At 45.8% G+C, this 24,527-nt stretch overlaps 1 protein-coding gene across 5 annotated transcripts in view; it reads left to right on the forward strand.

The window, feature by feature from the left end:
* The window catches only part of SEPT6 (septin 6), a 65,090-nt gene that overhangs the window by 25,117 nt on the left and 15,446 nt on the right, over nt 1–24,527 (forward strand). For all 5 annotated transcript variants that reach the window (XR_001137858.1, XM_012653538.1, XM_012653537.1 and 2 more), the window contains 4 exons: nt 9,991–10,177; nt 12,804–12,965; nt 19,662–19,758; nt 22,786–22,954. Coding sequence is in view for 4 of the 5 variants with exons in the window: in XM_012653538.1 (XP_012508992.1) it covers nt 9,991–10,177; nt 12,804–12,965; nt 19,662–19,758; nt 22,786–22,954 (615 nt within the window). In the remaining variant the exon portion in view is untranslated. The remainder of the gene's footprint in view (nt 1–9,990; nt 10,178–12,803; nt 12,966–19,661; nt 19,759–22,785; nt 22,955–24,527) is intronic.

Consider the following 24,527-nt stretch of genomic DNA (forward strand, 5'->3'; position numbering starts at 1 on the left):
ATATGAGTGCTTAATCTCAGATGCAGGTTGCTCAGGAACTCCTCAATTCAGTTTCTCACAGTTCTTTCAGTTACATACATTCAACATATCTGACATTGGACAACACCTTGACAATGATGGCTTGGGAGGACTGAACTGATACTGCCCCTTAGAGGTGAATCTACTTCTGTTATACTTTTAAAATATTCTTTGTTTTTTTCCTGATTATAAATATGATACATAGTCATAAAAAAATCGAATAAGTAGAAATGACAAGCTTCCCTGAAATTGGGCTGGGGAGTGGAGGTGTGGAGTAAGCCCCAGGGATCTGTAATAACAAGCAGTGTTTTCTACATGGTGTCAGGGCCATTTCGGCATAAATATGTCAGTGCAGCTGTATTGAAACAAGGCATCAGAATGCCCTGCTTTACCAGGGCTTGTGAATACACTGGGGAGAGCAGCGAATAAGGCCTGATCTGCAGAAAATTACCATTTAAAGGGTGCTCGAGAAAAAGGAACCCAAGGGGGAGACTAAGAAGGACAGGGTGGAGAGGGAAGCGCTTAGGAATTTAGGCTTTGGTCTCAGACAGACCTGGTTCAAATCCCATCATGCCATTTTTTAGCCTAGGGGTCTTGGAGAAGAAACCTAAATTCTCTGTTAGGGTGGAAAGCTTAGTAGGTGCTCACAGTGCTGGCAGAGAAAGATTTCTCATGCAGAAATTAAGATATATAAAAGTAAAAACATTTATCCTCTTAGAGGAGAGAAAGAGAGTGTGAGAGTGAAAGAGAGGGGTAAAGTGACCAGGGAGACACGGCATCCCAAAGAAAGAGAAGGGGATGCCAGCAGTGAGGCCAAGTGGCTTGCTGATTTTATGGGGACAAAGAGAAAGAGAAAAAAATAATAATGATTGTTGAAGGTTGAAACAGAAGCAGCTGTAGAGTAATTAGCAGGCAGCTGCTGGATGTCAGGTTGTCCTGGCTTTCTTGCTTTTTCTCTGTACCTGGAGACTTGGCTATCTCTGAAATGTAGTCAGGCTTATCACAGGGGATGTGATTTTGGCCCTGCAATATGGTTTTGGGCAGGAAACTGAGGCCAGGAATTTGCTCCCCTGCTGTCCCCTGCTGTCCATTCTGGGGCTTCTCAGTAACACCTTGAGGCTATAAAACAAATTCTAAAGGCAGTTGCTGGTGAATGTAAAGAGAAAGATTTACATTTCCTTTTTATCTCTTGGGATCCTTTCAGATGTTTGTGAAAACAGAGTCCCTGCAGGTCGCCTGCCAGCTAGGGAGAGAAAGTGCAGAGAGTAGGCACAGCTCAAGATTGATCTTTAGATGTTATTAGGAAATTGCTGGATTAGACATTTTCCCTTTACCCGTGGTTTCAGCAAGTCTGCGCCTTTAATTCTCTATGTCTCAGTTTTCTCACCTGTAAAGTGAGGATGATGATGATAATCATACCTACCTTAGTGGGCTGTGGTGAAGCACATTTGACGTGTATGTCATGTGAGATGCTTAAACAATGCCTGGCACAGAGTGACTACCTAATAATAAACTGAAGATATTATTATGATCATAATTTTTATTAATAGAAAAATGGAGGGAGAGTTGTATCATGTAGCATATGAGAGGGAATGACAAATGGTGTCTAGGAAGAGAAGAACCATAGGGTTTGGCGACATGAATGCTGTTAATACATTTAGGAATAATTATTTTAGGGGAATTGTAGGTAGACACTAGAGTGCCATGATTGCTGAGAACAGGTGGTAAGGATATAAAGGCTTCAGAATAGTAAAAAGAGCAACAGGACAGAAAGGCGAATTCAAGAGTAGATCATGTTCTTATGGAAATTTAGCATCTGTAAGTCAGAGAAAGAATGGACAATTCAAGAAATGATGCTGGGGAAAGAGGCGATCCATCTAGGAAGAAAATAAAATGAGACCTCCCACATAAACACCATTCACAAAAATAGATTCCCATTGGACTAAAAACGAATTCTAAAAATATAAGGAGAAAATATCAGAGAATATTTTTTATAACTTCGCAAGTAGAGAAGGCTTTTCTAATCATGACACAGAATTCAAAAGCCATAGAAGAAAAGACGAACAGATTTAAGTTCACTAAAATAAAAAACCTTAGTATATTGAAAGAGACCATAAATAAATGTAAAAGCAAGCTACAGATGGGGAGAAGATATTTGAAACCTATATCACAGACAAAGGATCCTTCTAAAATGTAAAAGGAGCCTCTGCAATTCAATGAGAAATAAACGATAATTGACAAAAGGGGAAATACAAATGGCCGATCAACATATGAAATGATGCTCATTCAACTTCCCCAGTAATTAGGGAAGTGTAAAATGAAACAATGAAATATTTTTTATCCATCAGATTTGCAAAAAATAAAAGATGATATATCCACTAACACGAGGTAATTTCATTCATGCTTGTGGGAATGTAAATTGATACAGATTTTTTGGAGAGCAAATTTGGCAGTATCTATTAAAATTTAAAATGTGAATAATTTATGTATGACCCAGCAGTTGCACTTTTAAGTATACAGCCTAGAGAAACAATTACACATGTTCATGAGAAGCATACAAAATGGATGTTCACTGCAGCATTGGTTATCAAATAAAAAAGATTCGAACAGTCTAAATTTCCATCAATAGAGCAATTAAATAAATCATGGTACAACCGTACCATGGAATTGTGTTTGGCAGTTTAAAAGAATGAGGTAGATCAATATGTATTCACATGGATACATCTCCAGGACATGTTATTAAGTGAAAAAAAGTTGCAGAGTGATACACTGATCATGATGCCATTTGTGTAAATCTTCCCCCTTTGCCCCAATAAAACAACAAACATTTCTCTTTATTTATGTATGTAATGCAGAGAAAGGTATGGAAAGATAATCAGCAACTTGAAAGTAGCAGTTACCTCTGAGGAGGGGAGACTATGTATTGCTTACATATCTAAAAATAAATAAAAAAGAATGGAGTTTTTCAAAAGGAAGCAGATAAAATGAGTGTACACTGCTCATTTAAAAAGCTTGTCTGAGCTGGGAACAAGAGATAAAGCAGTGTCTAGAAGGAGACAAGGAAGTCAGAGGTGACTCTTGAAGATGGAAGAGATGATAAGGGCTTGAATAGGGGCAAAAGCTTCAAAGAGAGGAAGGGACAGATTCAGGAGAAAGAATCCACAAGATGTAGTAAGCAAGTTGATGTGAGAGATCTAATTCAGTTTATAAACGACTGAACGTCTGCTGCATGCCAAGTACACTGTGAGGTGCCAAAGATACTAAGAAATAAGGTACAGTCTTTACTTAAGAAGCTTGTAGCTTAGTGGAGGGGACAAATACGTATACTGATTCTGCACAATGTGGAAAGTACAGTAACAGGAGTATGCATATGTGGGAACAGGAAGGGTAACAACTGGTCAAGCTTGGTGGTAGGAGTATAGGGCGAAGGTTGCTGAGAGGGGAAAGCAGGTGATCAGGAAAGGTTGAGCTAAGTCCTGAAGTCTTGCAGGATGAGTACAAGTTAGCCAACTGGCATGTAGTGGGTATTTGTCCATAATTGTTGAATGAATGAATGCGTGAACAAGCAAATTCATGAATGAAATAAATATACATTGGTGGGAAAAATAAAATAAAGAGAATACCTATAAGTTTTCATCATTCAAAACCAAAAGTATCCATTGAATGTGTCAAGTAGGATGTTGGTATTGGTAGAAAACAGTCTACAATGTGTTGAGGAGTGAATGGGAAGTAAGAAAAGAATAAATGAGTAGATTATTCTTTTACAAAATCTCCATCCAGGCATTAAATATTTGTTGGGCACCTATTATGTATCAGGCCTTATGGTAGGTGCAGGACAAACCTGACTGCTGAGGGAAGGAAAGACATAAGAAAGTAGTTGGATGAGGGACGCTTCATCTTCAAAGACTAGAGGGAAACAGGGAAGGGTTGGTTCATTTTTCAAGGACAGGAAGTGAGGCAGGAAGTTGAGGTAGTGTGAGCCTGGTGGCCTTGACTTTGTTGGTAAATTAGGAGGTAAGACGATCTTGTGAGAGTGAAAGGGTCGTGAATCGGTTCTGGAGCTTGAGGAAAGTGATGAAAGTTTGGAATGGCCAATGAGGGCAACGGAAGGGAGCTAATGAAGGCCAAATAAAGGGACTGTCGTGTTGCACTAGAGTCCCATAGGATGGAGACCATGCATTTGTAGTGGTGGCAAGACCACTACTTTGTGATTGCTTCTAGCCAACTTGAGCGGCAGTGGTACCGGAGCAGAGAAAGTAGATCCTGATGTTTCTTCAGTGTAGCAGTTTTGTGGGGTGGTAGGACAGGTGGCATGGAGATGAGGGTGTTGATAAAAGAGTGGTTCAGGTGATGGGTCATGGGGTTCAGCCTGGGAAAAGAAGGAGAGGAGGCCAGGAGGGGGTTGCTCTCCTGTGAGATAATGGAGGGGTTGAGGTGCCAGAGGACTCTATGACGTGAAAGATTGGATTTAGGAGAACTGAAGGCAAAAGAACTGGAAAGGTGCACGGTTGCAGTCGGACAGTCGGGTGTTAGAGTGAGGATTTCTTGGGAGGAGCTGGTCTGGCTAATGATAAGGTGGGCAGGTGGCTGGAGTGGAGGGAGCTGAAGGTTGTGAAGTTGACACGACCAAGGAACAAAGAGGCTGAAGGTTGATAGGTTGTCCGCACGTACATCACAGTCACCCAGAATGGGGAGAAAGGCTGTGAGCCGTGTGCCACCAGAAGAAGATGGAATAGGGCTCAGGTGAAGAAAGGTTTTTATACTGAGGTGGAGGAGTAATGGTCTAGAAGGGGCACGGAGGAACCACATGAATGCCCACAGCACCTGACCCCAAGGCGCACAGGTTGTGGGAGAATGAGAAGCCGAAACTGGAGATGTCTGCTGGGTAATGGTGTCCTCAGTGTTGCAAGAGGGTAATAAATTAGCTTTTTTCACTTTTAGCATTAGTCCAGTAGACCTGACCTTGGGATATCTTGACATTGGTGCCTGAGATAGCTGTGTTCCAGTACAGCGTCTGTGATCAGGCCTTGTGGGTGTCCAGCAGGGGAGCCTCTGATGGCCGTGTTTGCACAGAGGACTGGCTCAAGGGAGAAGATGGAGACAAAGATGTCATTCAGGTGTCTAGGAAGTATGGTAGGAAGACAATGATGACTGAGGCCGTGGGAGTGAGTGAGACTACCCAGGGACAATGTGCATACACTGTGTACAATGCCAACAGAGGATGGTCTAGGATGCAACCATAGCAAAGACAGGCCAGGAATTTAGCTGAGGTGAGTGCGAAAGAAGAGTTATAGAGAGAGGCAAGAGATAATGGTGTCAGTGAAGCCAGGGGACAGTGTTTCAAGAAGAGACCAGTGAACATTACTGAGAAAGATGACAATTGAAAAGTGTTCCTTGAGAGGTAAAATTATTATTTTCTACAATATGACTATTTAGGAAACCCAAGGCAATCAGCTGGAAAACAATTCTAACAAATAATAGTTTGGTAAGGTAGCAGTCTCGAAATAAACATGCAGAAAGCCATAGACGTCTTATAAACCAACAATAACTGTTAGGGTGGCAAGCCTTGTAGGTGCTCATGGCCCAGGTGGAGAAAGATGTCTCACACAGAGATTAGGATATATAAAAGTAAAAAAAAATATTTTATCTTTTATTTTTTTTTTTTAGAGCAAGCCACATTTCCTTATATTTTATCTTCTTAGAGGAGAGAGAATGAGAGAGTGAGAGAGAGGAAACAGGGAGAGCCAGGAAATGGCACGGCATCCCAAAGAAAGAAGGGTCTGCCAGCAGTGAGGCCAAGTGGTTTGCTGATTTTATGGGGACAAAGAGAAAGGAAAAAAAATAGTGATTGTTCTCAGTTGAAACAGAAGCGGCTGCGGAGTAATTGGAATAATTAGCAGGCAGCTGGGAGGCGTCAGGTTGTCTTGTTTTCTCTGTTCCTGGAGACTTGGTTATCTCCAAAATGGCAGGGGGTGTGCTTTTGTCCCTGAGATACGGTTTCAGGCAGGAAACTGAGGCCTGGCGTTTGCTCCCCTGCTGTCCTTTCAGGGGCTTCTCAGGAACTTCTTTCTTAAGGCAATAGAAACAGATTCTAAATGCTGGGAGCTGGTGAATGTAAAGAGAAAGATTTACATTTCCTTTTCCTCTGTTGGGCTCCTTTCTGAGGATTGTGAAAATGGAACCCGGCAGGGTGCCTGCCAGCTGGGGAGAGAAAGAGCTGGGAGAGAGTTCCTGATTGATCTTCAGCTGTTATTGGGGAAATGGCGGGATTAGATATTTTCCTGGTATTTCAGCAAGGCCACCCCTTTCAATAACCAATTAGAAAGCATTATGAACAGAAGACCCTATTCACAATAAAAACAAAAACAAAAAAAAGCCCAAACAATCTCCTCTACCCACAAGACCCTACATAATCTGGCCCTTGCTACCTTGCTTGCCTCATCCTTTATTATTCATTTTTCGTCTTGAGGTGAAATTCATATAACATACAATTGACTATTTTAAAGTGAACAATTCAGTGGCATTTAATACACCGATAACTACCACCTTTATCTAGTTCCAAAACATTTTTTTCATCACCCCGAAAAGAAATCCATTAAACAATAACTCCCCACTTCCTCTCCCCTCAGCCCCTGGTAACCACTATTCTATTTTCTATCTCTATAAATCTGATTATTCTACGTGCCTCATGTAAGTGGAATCATATAATATTTGTCCTTTTGTGTCTGGCTTCTATCACTTATTATGATGTCTTCTTCAAGGTTTATTATCCATGTGGCAGCATGTAGCAGAATTTCTTGTTATGGATGAGTAATATTCCATTGTATGGATATTCCTCATTTTCTTTCTCTGCTAATCAGTTGGTGGATGTTTGGGTTGTTTCCCCCTTTGGGCTATTGTGAATAGTTTATTCCCACTCCATTCACTAAGTCCCACCTCCCTGGCCTTCTTCCTGTTGCTTAAACTTGTCAGACTGGCTTCTGCCTGAGGACCATTGTATCTTTTGTTATTCCCTCTGCCTGGAATGCTCTTCTCCCAGATCTCTCCATGGCTCTCTCATTCTCATCCTTGCAGCTCAAATGTCACATCCTCAGGGAAGACTTCCCTGATCACTGTATTTAAAGTAGTTGAACCCATAGTCATTTTTTATCCCATTATCCTATTGCAGTGTCTTCATAGTACATATCAATATCTGAAATGAATAAGAAGTATTGTCTAGACCAGTGGTTATTTTGTGCCATTGGCCCCTTTAGCAATCTAGTAAAGTCTATGGGCTCATTCTCAAAATAATGTTTCTAGATGCCTAAAATATACCAATTATACTAGAAATACAATTACCAAAATATTTAAAGACTGGGATTTAGTAATCCATGTGCATCTCTATCAATTCCTGAACTAATAATATTTATGTGCAGGCTTAATAATGATCAGAATTTAGAAGTTGTGATGCATCTAAGTGCTATTTTGGGATATTTGCAACAACTGGAATAGGAAATGAAAATATCAGTGAGTTCTATTGGTTACAAAATCACTGGTACTGCTAACATTACTGTAGATTGTTACCTATGTTTGTAATTGAAAAAACTGCTAAACTTCAGTTAGCGATTGGTGGAAAAGGTGTATTATTTTCCTATCCATGCTAATGGATCCTCTGAATTCTATCCATAGATTCTTTGAAAGTCCGTGGACTATAGGGTTAAGAACTCCTATCTTGAAAGGTCAAAAATTATCAGTAGTGATGAGGAAGGGAAGAGTCTGTTGGAACTAATTTTGGTCAGAGATGGAAGATACCTAGTCAACCACAGATAAAAGAGCTAGAAGAAAGCTACCCTCTCTGCCCCTCCATGGAACTAGGGTGTGGGAGGTGAAGATATTTCCAGTTGAGAAGGACATGAGAAAAGCAACGTCTTTGAAGGACAGTCAGGTATCACTTAGAGGAAGGAAGCAGTTTGGGAGGAGGTAGCCTATGGGAGCGAGGGATTTTGTTTATCATCAAGTGGAATCCACTGAGCATAACAGAGTGCGGAGGAGGAGAGGTGGCCGGCCACCGTGGGAAGCTGAGCCACTGGGGCTGGGGGTGGAGGGAGCGCAGAGCAGCAGGCAGAACCTTACTATATTCCAGACAGCAGGCTAGACATTGAGGATATGAAGATGAATAAGACAAGGATGAGTCACCCGTTTAGGATTCATCTAGACCAAATTCTGGTGGCTGATTGGCTGGTTTGGCTGGTCTGATCCATGCACCTCTTCAGAGACTCTGCAAGTCAGAGGCAGTGACAGTAAGACAGGCACAGAGTATCACTAGAGGTTCAGAGGGAAAAAAACCAAAAGACGTAACTCTTCTCTTTCCTGTTTTGATCCCTTTTGCAAAGCAAAAAATGAAGTTAAAAAGTTATGCAATGGAGAAAAAAACGAAGCAGCGCCATGATCGGATCATCTAAACTGGCCAATCATCCAAAAATTAATTAGATGACTCTAGGGGATGCATCTCCCACACTCACTCCAAATTCTTCAAGAACCTTCTAAGGATCTTTGTAACCAATGGATTGTTTGATGCTATTACCCTTCAGAACAATGTTGGCTCAGAGGCATCAGAGGAAGAAAGAAAGGACTATATTTTTAGATTTTTCTGTGGGGCTCCAGAAATACCCTGCACCTGGATCTCTCCTCTGTATGCAGCTCTCAGACTCTACAATTCTGTGATTCTTTTTTAAAAAGCTATTTTCCCCTTCTCTACTAGGGGGATCTTTCAGAAAGCTCAGGTTGGGGGATGCTGCAGGTAGGAGGCATTGGCTGGGCCCAGCTCCTCCTTTGATCATGTTCCCTTCTGGCAGTGGTATCTGAAAATTCCCTGCCCTGGGCCCAGATAATGAGCCTCTTCTAGCATGAAGGGAGGCGGCCTCTCAGGTGGAGAGGCAGCAGACAGACCACGATGAGAGCAGACGACAGCATCCGATGCAGGGCTGAAGCTAAGTTGACCTAGTTAGAGCAGAAAGAGGCTATAGAGGCGGCAGAGATGGTTGAGGAGGGGACAGGGGCAGGGAGAGAGGGAAACTTCCATGTGAGGCAGGCCCAGGACAGGGAGGAATAGAGGGTTGACCATTGTTTAGGAAGCGAGATTTGGGGGCCACCTAGGGGAGCTCTGTGGGGAGACTCAGTGAGCTGGGGTGCATGCGTACTTGTGTGGAGGGTGTGTGCAGGGGAGGGTCTTTACCAGATTTTGCCCAAATATTTAGATTTTAAAGTTATAATCTTGGAGGAATTGAGAAGCAGAAAAATATCTGGACTTCAGGAGAGCCAAGTGGGGATCGCCACTAAACCCAGCAAGAATGAGCAAAAAGCCCAGAGCGTTCTGACAAGATTCCCCAGCAGTGGCTCAAGGAGAGGTCTGGTGTACCCACTGTGTACCACTCCCCCATCCTAGGCGCCATGGGGGCAGATACAGGAAGCAAAGACATGAGCCCAGCCTGGAGGAAAAGCAGCCCATCTGCAGATAGTGCCAGTGGGCGCCACTCTATGTTGGGACCTCCCAGGGGATAGAGAAGTGCCCTTCACAGGCCCTGTCCTTTAGGAGGACACAGTCTATTTGAGAGAGCACTAATCCTTGTGAAGCAACAGTAAACAGTCCAATGCCACATTGTTGTCATACTCCTGGGTCACAGAAGGGATCTCTGGCGTACGTGAGGAGGCTGTAGGAAGGAGGTGGACATTAAACTGAGCCCTGAGGTCTGGGAGGGCAGGATTGGGATGGAGAGAGAGTGAAGACACACAGGTGGGCATAAGTGGGGCTCATGTGGGGACCAACACGAGGTGGCCAGGCTGAGAAGATTGGAGGCCCACCGAGGGGAGATGGAGAAATCCAGCTGGAGGGAGGAGAGTCAGATCACAGAGGGCATTTGAAACTTCTAAAAGGGACTGTGTCAAAATCCAAGATTTGGAAGGGATCCGGCCTTTCTCTCTTCTCCCCTTTAGCTACAAGCCCATCGTGGAATTCATCGATGCTCAGTTTGAAGCTTACCTGCAGGAGGAGCTGAAGATCCGAAGAGTGCTGCACACCTACCATGACTCTCGAATCCACGCCTGCTTGTATTTCATTGCCCCAACGGGGCATTCCCTGAAGTCTCTGGACCTAGTGACAATGAAGAAGCTGGACAGTAAGGTATGGAGGCAGGGCGGGAGGCTGGGCGAGCCGGGCTCACTCTTACTGATTGCTTGTGCAAAGTAGATCCTCTCCCTCGTTCCCTGTCCCTCCCTAAAGATGGTGGTATTGATCCAGCACCTGTGTCACATGCTGTGTGACCTGTTTTCCCAGCACTAGGGATGAGTTTGCCCTGAGCTGTCTGTCTGCCCTGATGCCTCTTGGGAATATGGGTGGATGCAAGCGAGACGGCTGTCCAGGTCTAGGGCTTGCAGCTTTGGCAATGGCAAGGTGTTTTGTCTTTGTCCCAAAATTAACTGGCCTGTGCTAGAATCAAACATGCAAACTTGACTTTGAAAGTTATTCTTGGAAACATGTGTTCCTGTCTTGTGGCCGGAGTAGTGTTTCCCAGCCTGTCGGAATGGCCACTGCAGGTTGAGACCCCTTCACAAGAAACAAAGCTCTCCTTTAAAAATATATATATATATGTATATATATACATAAAGAAAGTTATTATTCTTATTATCAATAATAGTTTATATAATAGCATTTAATATCTGTTAAACTTTCATTGCGTGCCAATCTTGTGAGGTAAATACTATTGTTATCCCCATTTTACAGAAGAGAAAACTGATGCTCTGAGACCTGGTGACTTGCCCATTGTCACATAGCTAGCTACTGGTGGAACCTAGATTCAAACCCAGATCTGTGGCACCACGTTATATTGCCTCCATGCCTGAGAAAAATGGCTGTGGGAACCAGGCATGTCCGTCTTTAAGAAAAACTGAAAAGTGCAAATCACATACCCATGTATGAATTAGACAGTTTTAAAGGGTTGTTTGCTGCACAAAAGAATTGACCACGGGATTCTTCAAAAAGCCTAATTACTAGTACATTTTTTCTTAATGTTTAGTGTGTGCCAGGCACTGTGATGAGTACTTTATATGCATTATTTTATTTCATCATTCCAATAATCCAGTATAATGAATACTATTATTATTCCCATTTTACATATGAGGAAATTGAGGCACAGAGAGTCAAGTAGCTTGCTCAAGGTCACACAACTTGTAATGGGTCCGGGATTTGGACCTAGCTCTTTCTGACTCCAAGGTATTTTATTTTATAAAAATCTAATTTACATGCAGTCATTTAGTAGCACAACCACTATAAAAACAGAATTTCAGCTATCATCAGAATAGGAACAGTTTTTCATTTTTCGCAGCAATGAGCTCACTGTCCATGAATAATAGGCTGCTCCCGAAATGTTGCCATGCCCTGCATGCTCTGTATTAGGGTAGCGTTGAGCCAGGCAGCTGGAGGACTGGTGGGTGGGCTGGGTGAAATAAGCAGCCTTTGACATATGTTTATATTGTGCCGATGGCGACTTGGCGAAAGTGACAAGGACAATTGGCTCTGCCTGGTGTTCCATCTTGGCAAGGGCTTTGACCACCCGCACCCCTGAAAGACTTCAAGGGAGGTGCCTCCAAGGTCCAATCTTTCTTTGCCTCAGCACCTGAAGCCCTGTGTGATATCAACCTTTAGAGCCACTCCTAAGCCAAAGTGCAAAGGAAGCAGGACTTATCTTCCAAGTCTAGAGCTCCCAGACTCCCCTTTCCAAGCCCAGGGCCTGAGCACCACCTATGCCACCCGTTGGAGTCTGCTGACAGGAATGATTGTGCCCTCCATATGACTCTGAGCTTAGGTGCGCTCTGTCTCACGAAGACATGTGCATTTCAAATTTCTTTATCTTCTCGCTGGAAAAGCCTTGTCCCCGCTTAGAGGAATTTCCACGATCAGGGTTCAGGTTGGTTGAACTTTGGGGTGGTATTAGGCCTTTCTCCCACTGTCCGAAATTGGGCATTTATACCTGCTTTCTTTGCCCAGAAACTAATCATGAGACTCAGGCAGTATAACTCCTTCTGCATAAGTCTCAGATCAAATTGGTAAGGAGAGGGTCTTCTTCACCTGCCCGGGTTGGTTAATCAGTGTTTGCTGCCAGAAAGAAAGCCAGATGGGCATCCTCACCGAGCACTGCCCCTGCCTTCCTCCCTGCCATCTCCCAGGTGGGTCCATATCACACCTCGCTGGGGTTAGCCTGGACTGCATAATTTGGGATGATTTACTGTTAACAAGGAGTGGCCACCTCTCCCCCTGCCAACTGCAGATTTTTGGCTATCATCTTTCTGCTTCAAATCGCCCAAGCAGTGACCCCGATACCCAGAGATCTCACAGCTCATCAACTGGGTTCTGACCTGGTAGACAGCTCATGGATAAGACTATGGACTTAGGAATAAGGCTAAATTTGGATTTGAATCCCAGTTCTGCTACTTACCTCCTCTGTGACCTTCGACAAGTTACTTAACCTCTCTATGCCCCAATTTCTCCTTGGTAAAATAGTAGTAATAATACCTCCTGGGAGGGTTATTGTCAGGATTAATTGTGCCAATCCATGTAAAGTACTTAGTTCAGTGCCCAGCACACAGTAAGCACTACGTTGTTATTTATTACATTATTTGGCTATGGAGGTAGCCAGTCCTTGACTGTTGTGCTGAACTGCTCGCTCTGGCAGCTGGTAGAAGTCCTAGGTCATGCTGCTGTCAGTTGCAGGTTACCAATGATGATGCCACTCTGCTCCTCCTTTCCCTAGGTGAACATCATCCCCATCATTGGCAAATCAGATACCATTTCTAAAAGTGAGCTAACGAAGTTCAAAATCAAAATCACCAGCGAGCTTGTCAGCAACGGGGTCCAGATCTATCAGTTCCCTACAGATGACGAGTCGGTGGCAGAGATCAACGGAACCATGAATGTGAGTGGGCGCACAGGGGCTCAACTTTCCGACCATTTGCTCTTTATTATTATTTACCAAATAGTAAAGCATCTTCACCATCCACCTTGACATAGACCACCCTCGATTATCTAAGTCTGAGGTATTTGTGAGAGATATCCAGAACTCAAACAGCACCTCTCTCCTAGTGGTGGCTGCTGCAAAGCCTCAGATATGCAGAGATTAATAGCCAGAGACAGAGGGAAAGGGAAGGCTGACTCCAGGAAGGGGGTGGGACAGGGACTTCAGACCTCTCCTTTCACGCACCTCCTTGGTGCTGCTCTGGTCAAGGCCAGACAGCCCCCATGGGACTGCAGGAAAGGCAGTCTTTGTCTCTGATCAAAACAGTGCTGGGACAATTGATGCAGTGAAAGAAGAAAAGGCTGAAAAAGTTGGCTGGCTTCAGAGACTCAGGGATAAACTCGTACTCAGATAATCAAGCCCTCTGCCCCCAGGAGGACAAATGGTATATAGCCTCCGATGTTGCTGGTGATTAGAGAGATGTTATTTTTAAATATCATGTTTATGCTTTGCTTTATTAAGTGTGAATGAATCAAAAAATACTTGCCGTCTTTCCTCTGCTTCCCCGCTTCCCCCTACCAGAGGAATGAGTAAGAATGAAGGCAGAGAGTCAAACATCTCCTCATGCTTCTTTACAATGTGTTGATGCTGTTGCCTCGAAATTGTCAATGTTGTGATTTCAAGGAGACAGCTAATAGCTTTCAGAAAGCCTCTGCTGTGGGAACAGATTTCTTTTTCCCTATTGAGAGGCATCAGTTTTTCCTAATGACATAATGCCTGGGTATAGCCAAACTCAGGAAAGCCTTGTCATAAAAGCCATTTTTAGAAAACTTTCCTGCTGCTGCTGCCCTCTAAGTTATCATTACAGCATCAGCTGCCACCTCCTATGAATCGGCCAACAATTTAGCATAGCAGGGCAGTGAGCCCTTGTCTCGCCTGACTTCCTGCCCATCAGGACAGTGGAGATAGGTTTGTTATTAGAAGTCCGTCATCATGTTTGACAAATCTAGCTCAAGGGTAAGGCCTTGTGGATTGTGGTAGGTGGAGGAGATATATCCTCTGTGACCGACCATGGGCATGGAAAAAAATAAAAAAGATTACCATTGGTCCTTGTAGGCAGTCAGGGTGTTTTGATGGAAACTAGCCTCTGTTACGATGAGAAAACCTGAAAGGGTGCCCAGCTAGCCAAAAAATGGGAGCCTAGAGAGAAATGTCGTCTGGGTGTCACTGGTGCTGATGTCTGGAAGCATCTAGTCACCTCGGGACATCAGCCCCCGTGGATATCTCCCAAATGCCAATTCCCTAAGTCATCAAGTAGATTTCAGGCTGTGGTTTGCTTTGCTAAGAATAAATAGGGACTGAGAGTTTTCAGCAATCTCAAGGTGTCACATAAAACTCCATTGTGGATTAGGTGTGACAGTCATCCTGGGCTCTGTTCTCAGCTCAGCTCTGGCCCCCTGCTGAGCCTGGGGTAGGCTCAGCTTCAAGGTTGGAAACTCCCCATGCTATGAAGCAGCAGTTCTCAAGCACACTGTGATGGCTGTGAAGGGGTTATGGGTCCTTTGTTACTCATAACAGTCCAAGGGTTGCCAGTATTTCACTTTGAAAAACTAAATTGGAGTGGATTCAGGGTTATCCCTATAATAACGTCACTCACCGCTCGCTCCCTTGCATTCCACCCTGCTCTGGTGAGAAGGAAAGAGAGGAGTGGCTTCACGGCCAGCGTGCCTGGAATTGGGCACGCCTGTGGGAGGGGCCTGCATGTGAGTGCTGGGTGTTATATGTGCTGTGATGGAGGAAAGGGTAGGGTGTCGCTGCTATAAAATGTATATACAAGATCACTTAGCCTGCCTGCCACTGGAACAACTGTGTCAACTGTGTCAAAAGTCCTTGGAGTCTTCAGACAAGCCATGACGTATGAAGCTGCAGCATCAGAGACCTGGGCCCAGGTGGTTGGAAGACTGGGTGCTGGTCTTTCAATTCTGGATTTGACTCCAGCCCCACAGCTTCACCCACCCCAGACAGTTGGCATAGGAACTGGATTGTGCCTGAGTGACAGCATCCTGTCACTCGCCTCAAGGGATTTTCATGGCAGGAAATGAGAGTAATGAGGTCTCAGCATCCCCTTTGACTTATGGGTGGCTCTGGAAAACCTTTCAGATGGCGGGAGGCAAGAGAAGGGAGAGAGAGGTCTTGCTGCATGCTACTTTCAACCCATGCTCTGATATCTTTCAAAGTTGTAGACTTTAGTACTAAAAATTGCCATGTTGTTTAAATTTAAGGTTGTTCTTTGAATGGTTCAAACCGTGGCCAGGGACCAGTGAATAGGCCCAGTTACTCAAGTGAGTTCAGTTGGTTGGCCATTTGGTCTGGGGTTTGGTCCCCACAAAGGCATTTGGCATTTGGGCCTAGTGAGAGCACATGTCTGACCAGTGGAGTCACAGGGAGACCCCAAGCACAAGCTGATCCCTTATCCTGAAATGAGAATGATATCTCCATTGCTTGCATGAACTTTTGCGGGATCCACCAAGGGCTGACCTGAGAGCAAATCAGGTAATGGTCTTCGTTGCCAGTAGGAGCCTGAAATGGGGACAAACATGACCAGCAGCACAACTGGGAGATACTGTCCACCCTGGGAGGAAGGCAAGCCCAATCAGGGTATTATCATCAAATGAGGAATAAAGAGGCCTGCCAGTCTCTGTTTCACTGGGCTGAGGAGAACAATCATCTAGCCTCCCAAGTGTAGTGGATGTGGTAGAATGAAAATAAAATAATTCATGCCAATTGGATCATCAAACCAAGAGGGCTGGGCGCAGGGGCTCACGCATCTAATCCCAGCACTTTGGGAGGCTGAGACAGGAGGACTGCTTAAGGACAGGAGTTCAAGGCCAGCCTGATCAACGTAGTGAGACCCTGTCTCTACAAAAAATAAAAAAATTAGCCGTGCATGGCAGTGTGTGCCTGTAGTCCCAGCTACTCGGGAGGCTGAGGCAGGAGGATTGCTTGAGCCCAGGAGTTTGAGACTGCAGTGAGCTATGATCACGCCACTGCATTCCAGCCTGGGTGATGACAGAGCAAGACCCTGTCTCTAAAATATAAATAAATAAAATAAAATGTACCAAGGGGAACTTAAGGTAGACACGAGAGAGTGTAGCACAAGTAGTGCTATGGTTTGAATATGTCCCCTCCAAAATATCAAGTGTTGCCCGTGTGATTGTTTTAAGAGGTGGGGCCTTTAAGAGGTGATTAGGTCATGATGGCTCCTCTCCTATTAATGGGATTAAGGCCCCTTTAAAAGAGGCTTCAGGCAGCATTGGGCTACCTTGTCCTTCTAAGCTGTCTGTGTTTTAGCAGCAACACTGCCTTCCATCTATCAGATTTTCCTCCCTGGGCCCACACATACAAAATGTCACCCCCGTCAGTCTCCTGCAGGGACTTAGGGGAAAAAAAGGCAGAAAGCCTGGCCTCAGATTTGAATCCTATGGGTAGTACCTAGAAGTATGGTTGAGGGGTTTATCTTCTTGCTCTGTTCGACTCCATTCTGGTCGTCATGGCCATCTGTCTCTCAAAAGCAGCGGGACAGAGGGCCAGAACCTGGTCCCCATAACTTCATGCCTGTCATGGTTAGCTGACTTCCAGCAGAAACCATGAAGCCAGGAGGCACAGCACAGGCCACCCTGGGTGGCTGGGGGAGGTTAGCAGGCAAAGCTTTCCTCCTTGGGACTACTGGGCATGGGGTTAGGGACCTGGGCAACTCATTTAACCTCTCTGTATCCCAATTCCCCCAAATCACGAAGGGGGTTTATCATTGTTGCCCTATAAGGCTGTTGTGAGAGTTGGAACAAAAGGGGAGCACTCAGAAATGCCCACCTTGCATATGCTTGTCAGAACAGACTCTAATCTGACACTAGTTGCAAAGGCGTGTGCAGCGGGAGGGGGGCTCGGGAGTCCTCTAAAGTCTTTTTGGTGGGGGCTGTGTTTTAGAGCAGGGGGGAAGCGAGAGGAATAAAATGACAGCAGTTTTGAGCAAGAGGGGGAAGTAAGTGACCTTGTCGTCCTGGCAATGTCTCTTGATGATAGAAATAACAGGCCCAAGGCAATACTGACGTTTCTTTATGTCTTTATTTTTTTCTTGGGTTTTTTTCCTCCTTTTTTCTTAAGCCCCAAGAAGCACCTCCCACTTCAACCGCCTTCCTCTTCCGTCACTTACAGCTGAGAGCCCAGGATGAGCAAGCATGATACAAGGCTTCCCTTTCTCACTTCCTCCCTCGGTCTAGCCCTCTGCAGTCGCTGCTTCTTGGCTCTTTTGTGTCTTGTGGCCGAAGCTTCGGGGGGAGGGGGGTCTCTGCAGGGGAGACATTTTCCTGGAAAGTGTTTGGGGGTGGATTTGAGGCTCCTGACATGTCTTATGTCCCTGAGTGGGAATTAATTGTGGCCAGATGACACCCCCACCCCCGCTCATACACACACAAAGGCAGCTGGCAAAGGCTGGAGATGCTCAGGCCTTTGGGCAGCATTTGCAAGAATTCCGTGCTCGCCAAATGTCCCACGTGTCACATGCCCAGTTACCCTGTTGATCATTCTGTTACCCCTACTAGCACTGATGAAATATTTCCCACCTCCACCCCACGCCCACCTTCCATATCCATAACCTCCTCTTTTCTATGTCCCTATTTTGGGGACAGTCAGTGGAATGGGAAGGAGTCAGGCAGTGGCTGAGAGAGGGGAGAGGGTGAAGGAAGAACAGCTGCAGCTGGTGGCTAAGCCCCTTGGGGGATCAGTGGATATCCTGGAGCTGAGCTCCTGATGAAATCCTGGGTCTTTCCCCAATTCTAAAGGACATTCTTGGGGTCCAGAGCTAGATAAGAATGGAGAGGACGGATTGGCTACGAGATCAACATGCAGATTAAACACACAAGCAACAGATTTTCTGTGGGGTTCCCAAATTGAACTGAGTCTTATAATCTGGCTTTGCACAACCAGTTCCCCCCAGGATTTAGAGTGCTCACCATATCTGCTGCCCAAACCCCTCAAATGGGAGTAGCAGACCAGCAAGGGCTGGGCTTTGAAGTCAGAGACCAGTATTCCACACCTAGCTCTGTTCCTTACTGTTGCATGCCTGCTGGCAAGTCACTTAGCCTCTGGACCTCGGTTTCCCCGTCTATGACACAGGGATAATAAGACCACCCACCTCATAGTGTTGTTGTAAAGCTTCAATGAGATAATGCCATGTATAGCACCTAGTACACACACATAGAGCTTAATAAATTGCTGCTGCTGCTGGTACTATTGGTATGATTGGTACTACCTACTCTGACGTCTTCTTTGACGCCCCACGAAGTTAGTGGCTCCCTCCTCTGTGTTCCTCCAGCCCATGAGCCTCTGTTTACATCCCTGATCTTCCTGTATTATCATTGCTGGCAAGTTTTTCTCCCTGAGCAGAACGTGCGCTCTCTGGGGGGCAGGCTCTGTGCTTTGATGTTGTATTCCTCTTAATGCCTAGCGTATAGTAGGAGCTCAGTAAATATTTGTAGAATGGATGAGTGAGCAAATGGGTCAAAATATCTGAGAGGATGGCCCGTTTCTCCAAGCAGGCTAAGAAAGCTTGCTCCACTGGACTTTTTACCTGTTGGGGTTAAAACCCCACCTGGGCTCACCTGGTTTGTAAATAATGTTTATTCCATGATTCCATTTGGCCAGTCGTGACTCAGCACTTACAAGCTGGGCAGCTCCCTCCGGACCGGGCCTGTGAGCATTTCCCAGGCCCCACACTACCTAGAGAAGCAGCTCGCTCTTCTCTGACCGACAAAGCCAGGCCCAGCTCCTTGTTTCCCTGCAGGCACCAAGCTCCTAACCCTGTTCGTACTTTGCCTTTCTTTCCTCTCTCCTGCTCCCATAGCCCAACCACTGCCATTCAAGTACTTATTAAGCACCTACTATTTGCAGGGTGCCAGACCATATATTTGAGCCCTTGGTCACATGCTGTCTCATATGACTTCAGTGATGTAACCTGGCCTTCCTCAACAGGACTGTGAGGGCGAGGGAGTGTGTCTTCTACTTTTCTGTCTCCCTTGCAGCACCTGCAACAGAACCCAGCACAGTCATGGGCGTGTGGGTAAATACTTGCCTTCTAGGCTCACAAGTTTAGTGTGAGCTCTTTTTGCACGGAAGGATGAGAGCAAGGACGGTACAGCTCAGTCAGCTGCGTGGCTTTAGTATGTACCTATTCTTGGGGCTCTGGTCCTCCGGGAGGGGGGCAGTGATCCCAGCCCCCTTGGTTTTCGTTTATCCTGCCTATTCACACGGAACCTCCGTCTTGCAAAGGCCCGTCCCTTGGCAGCAACTCTGAATAGTTAATAGCTTGCTAATCTATGTATCTGCTTATTATTCTGCTTATTTTCTCGCTTTGTCCTTTCCCTATGCATTCAGCCATGTCATTGTTATCTTCTATTGTGAATTTCTGAACAGCAGAAGCTTGGACTAGGCCGCTTATCCCCACACAGCTCAGGAGCTTAATAAATGCCTCTTGATGATGATGACAGTGAGGGATGCTGCAGGGTGAGGGCCTGAGGCCCCCGAGACGAGCGGCAGTTGGATCGTGGGGTGCTCAGTGATTTTCCTCCAGAGTTCTCAGCTTTTGTTTGCCTTCGGTTTCAGGCCCACCTGCCGTTTGCTGTCATCGGCAGCACAGAAGAAGTGAAGATAGGCAACAAGATGATGAAGGCGCGGCAGTATCCTTGGGGCACTGTGCAGGGTGAGTGAGTCTCCAGGAGAGGGGTAGCACTCAGGAAGCTCGTTTTGTCTCTTTACTTGTCCCCAGCCACTGTATGACAAGTCCCTAATTTGTCCCCCAGTCCCTGCTCATTCAGCATGGGTCTCACATAGCCATAGGTGTCACTAGCAGCCAAACTGTGGTGCCATACCTGGGTTCTCTGATGTGAGCAAGCTCCCTTTGTCTCTAACAGAGTAAGCATTCCTAAAGCAAAGCCAAACAGACTTGGAGCAAGGTAGGAAGGAGTGTGCAAAAAAGCATGTATACTTGCCCAAGTGCACCAGGAGATATACAAGAATGTTCATAGCAGTGTTGTTCATAAGGACAAATAATTAGAAACAACCCAGACATCCATTAAAATAGACTGGATAAATTGTGAAATATTCATACAATGGGATATTATATAGCAGCAAAAATGAATGAACTGCAGTTACATCTCCATGCATGAATCTCAGAAACATCATGGTGAGCTAAATAAATCATAGAAGAATACATAATGTAGGATTCCATTTGTATGAATTCTAAAAGTAGGCAAAACTAAACAAGATATATATTTTCGGGAATTTATACATAAGTGGTAAAACTATAAAGAAAAACAAAAGAATGATAACCCCCAAAGTCAAGATAGTGGTTAAGTCTCATTGCTGGGGGTGGGGGGTGAGGGGATGGAGAAGGGGGCATGAAATCAGGAAGGAGCATGCAGGGGCTTTTAAGGTACTGGCACTGTTTAAGCCAGGTTGTAGAGACATTGGTGTTCACACATTTCTTGCACTCTTTTGTATGTATGATTTCACAATTTAAAAATCAGGTATATTGTATATACACTCAGGAAAGTTCCTTTTGTGGTCTGCCTGACACATGTTAAGTTACTCTTGGGGCTAGTTGGTTCAGTGGACAAGACAAGGCCTAGGATGCTACCATAGGTAGAAGAGGTCTCTGGTCCTGTTGAATCTACAGCTATAAACTGGGCCATGGATTACAGGGGCACCATTTGTGAGGGTGGATGGTTCCCTATAAACTCATCCCAATTACTGGGCAAAGAACTGAAAGTGGGTAGTGAATTGTCCATATCACATTCAAAGGCTGGCATGTTTTAGGACACTCCAGAGACCCACTGGTGATAGCTGGATTTTCCATAGGTAGGATAGGACTGGTTACCAGAGCTGTGCTAAGTTTTGGTCTTTGCTGTTTGGGGCTAGGGAAGTCCCACCAGGAACATTTGCAAATGGTTTCTGGACCAACAGCCCCACCCTGGGAATAAATCTGGTCTGAGAGAGAGGAACCTGAGGTGAGATGAGGAGAAGCCAGCAGATGGGGTTCCAGTGACTTCCTTCCTCTAACTTGGACTACCCCACACCTAACCAAAAACAGGCGGGTTTGAAAGTTTTTCTTGTAACTCTGAGTTGACTGTTCTTTTGGAATGAGGAAGAAATTGTCTGTTGCTTGGGTACCCTGCAGAGGCCTTGGAGTCCCTCCTTCTGACTGACCACCAGAGATGGAGGAGGAGATGGCATATAGCATAGTCCTGAGTTATTGTCTTGCTGGTGCAATTTCTAGTGTTAGCTTATGTTTTGTTTATTTATTTTTTATTTTTTTATTATTTTTTTAAGCCAGTCAAATGTAGCAAGTGTTAGCTTATGTTTTATGACAGTAGGGGGCTTTATGCCTAGGTAAGTGGATCTTAAGCAGAGGGATTCTGTGAGCTGATGCGGGCATTGGAAAGGCAACAGGTTGCAACTATGGCCACAAGGCAGCCTGCTGCAACTATGCCAGACCCTGACATCCCAGACCGCTTCTCCGCACCCACTACCTTCTCCCAGACCCTGCAAGACAGAATCCAGGGTGACTGTGGCTGTTCATCATCCCAGACACTACTGTCCTTACATGGTCAGGCCAAATACCACCATCTGACACACCGGAGCCACACCTGTAGCCACCTTGACAGAGCACTGCTCAGGACCTTCTGGCCCATCCAGAAATCAACTTGGCTATGATTTGGTCCACATCTGTCATTCTTGGCCACTGCCACCCAAAATGCAGACCTTTGCCACACTCTCTTGAGGTGGGGACTTGCTCACTCAGGCCAAAAAGTGGGGTCCCCTTGCTCCTGGTCACCATTGCCGCTGTCAGGCCGTTATCCACCCTCTAAAAAAAACACCTCCCTGGAAGCTTCTACCATCCAGATGGACCATGCCTGTGGTCCACACCCCTCCTTGTCACTGTCATCTATTGATATCCTAGTTCTTTACCCTTAGTCTTTGAGAACTTTGTTACCTGGTCATAGCCTTTGTCTCTCCCCTACGTTGCCTGGGTTTGAATCCTAACTCTGCAACTTGCTAGCTACGTAACCTTGCCTAACTTCATTGAGACCTTGTGAGGACTGTCTCCTTCTCTGCCTGACAAATTCCTATTCTTCCTTCCAGAGTCATCTTAGGGGTTGTCTCTTCAGTGAAGCCTTCACTCTCCCAGGAGTTCTTAGGCCCCCCCTCTTCTGAGCTTTCATTGCAACTCAGCTATACCTCCATATTTTTTTTTTTTTTTGGTAATTTTGCATTGTACTGTATTTGTATATCTGCATCTATTCTTCCACCAAACTGTAAGCTCCCGAGGGCAAGACTCCATGACTCTGTTTCTGAATTCCCAGTGCCTCGTACAATACTGGGAACAGGGGTACCACAAACATATGTTGGCTGGATGGATGAATGTGCAGTTGCTATTGTCCCCAAAGTGGTGCAGAACAAACTTTCCTGTGAGGGTTCTGATTGGTGCATTTAAGTTAAGGTACTACTGAGCGTCTTCTTAGGTATTTTTATGGTATTACAGCTTTTCATTACTGCCATTTTGGTAACTTTTAGTTTGCATTTTCAGTAGAAAAGCAAATTAGGAGGTAAACTGTCAGGTTCTATATACACGGATTGCAAGGCGATGTCATCGTTAGACATTTCGCCTTTTATTTTCTCCCCTTTCTGCTTCTGCTGGCCTTTTAATACCCCAAACCCTGCTGTGCAGTTGAAAACGAGGCCCACTGCGACTTTGTGAAGCTGCGGGAGATGCTGATTCGGGTCAACATGGAGGATCTGCGGGAGCAGACCCACACCCGGCACTATGAGCTGTACCGCCGCTGTAAGCTGGAGGAGATGGGCTTCAAGGACACCGACCCTGACAACAAACCATTCAGGTACCACTCCCGCCAGCCCAGCTCAGCTCAGCTCACCCAGGTGGCATGGAAGCCTTGGCCTGCAGAGTTCACAGGGGAGGCAAGACACAGGTGCTAAAAGCTAGAGAAGCGGGGGTAACTCACGCGCCAGTTCTGCTTGCCTGATCCCCCTCTGCCTCCGCACACCCGCCCGCAGAGCTGTGGCAGGGCAGGCTTGGAACTGCCCTGCTTATAAGGGCAAGGAGAGAGAATCACCGAGGCTGAACACGCGCATGCGTGCACGCACACGGCAGCTCCAGTCAGCTGCGCTGGAGGGGGACCCTGCGCTGGGGCCTTGTGACACAGGGTGGCAGTTTGTAACTGTCCTCTGCCCCTCTTTCTTCATCACATCAGGCTCCTGCTGCTCAGGCAGGTTTCCAGTCTGTTCTCCCCATTCTCAAAACCAGGTAGGACCAGGAAGCAGACACGTATCGAACTGCACGCTCTTCGTCCGCCGTCCTAAGTGTTCGCATCAAGTGCAAGTTTTATTTCGACCACAGGATGTCAGTAATCATGGGTGTATTTCTCAAATCAAAATCTAAGATGCTTCCAGAGACATGGAATGTTTCTGAAAGCAGGTTATTATGCGGATAGGAGCAATATGCCAAGTAGAAGCGTCTGATCTGTATGTGTGGTGTGCGACACCAGCACCACAGTTTAAATCAGCACGTGGCGCCCTTTATTTGGCTTGGTCTCCTTTTAAGAAATGTCAGGCACTGATAAGCACGTGAGGGAGATGTCTGTGTGCTAAGGTGGCTTTCAAATGGCCTCTGAGATTCCCACAGTACCTGTTCACAACTGAAAGCCATCCTGGGGACAGAGCCTAGCCAGTCCTTTGGCGGGGCAGACTCACCCCTGCACGGACAGGCAGGGCCAGCAGCCACTGGAGCCGCTCCCATTCGCCCATGCTCCAGCCTGAATACCTCTGTTTCCCTAGTCTTCACCGTCTTCACTCCTTCTCTGCCGACTTCTTTCCATTTTGCATGTAAACATTCTCATGCTAAAGAAACTCTGCCTTAACTCTGCTCTTCCTCTGCCCCATAAAGTTTGGCTCTCACGAGAAGGAGAAAGAGTTGTTCTATATTTACTGGTTCCTCTCCTCCATCTTTCATTTATTCCTCAACCCAGCGCAGTCTTGCTTCTGCCCCTAGCACGCCACTGAAATGCCTCTCTCCAAGGCCAGCAATAGCAGACTTGTGGCCAATTTCAGTGTGGCCTTTGAGTCACAACTTAATTGATCTCGACACAACATTTGATACTATTCCCCGCTGCCTCCTTCTTGAAATACTCTCTGGCTTGGGCTTTTCTAGTGCTGGCCTGGCTGGCTTTATTCCCAGGTCTCTTGCTACTCCTTAGCCTCATTTGCAGGCTCATTTTTCTTCAGATTCCTCCTTTGTATGCTGGTATCCCCCGGGATGCTTTCCTAGGGCCTCTGCTCCTTCCACTCTCTGTTCTCTTTGCAGCTGACTCTTTCTACTCTCACAGCCCTAATTACCACCTAGAAGTAGATGACTCCCAAGCTAAACTCTTACTTTCAAGCTCTAAGCTCATCGAT

This window comes from Propithecus coquereli, unplaced genomic scaffold, assembly GCF_000956105.1.
Source record: "Propithecus coquereli isolate 6110/MARCELLA unplaced genomic scaffold, Pcoq_1.0 Scaffold422, whole genome shotgun sequence".
NCBI lineage: Eukaryota > Metazoa > Chordata > Mammalia > Primates > Indriidae > Propithecus > Propithecus coquereli.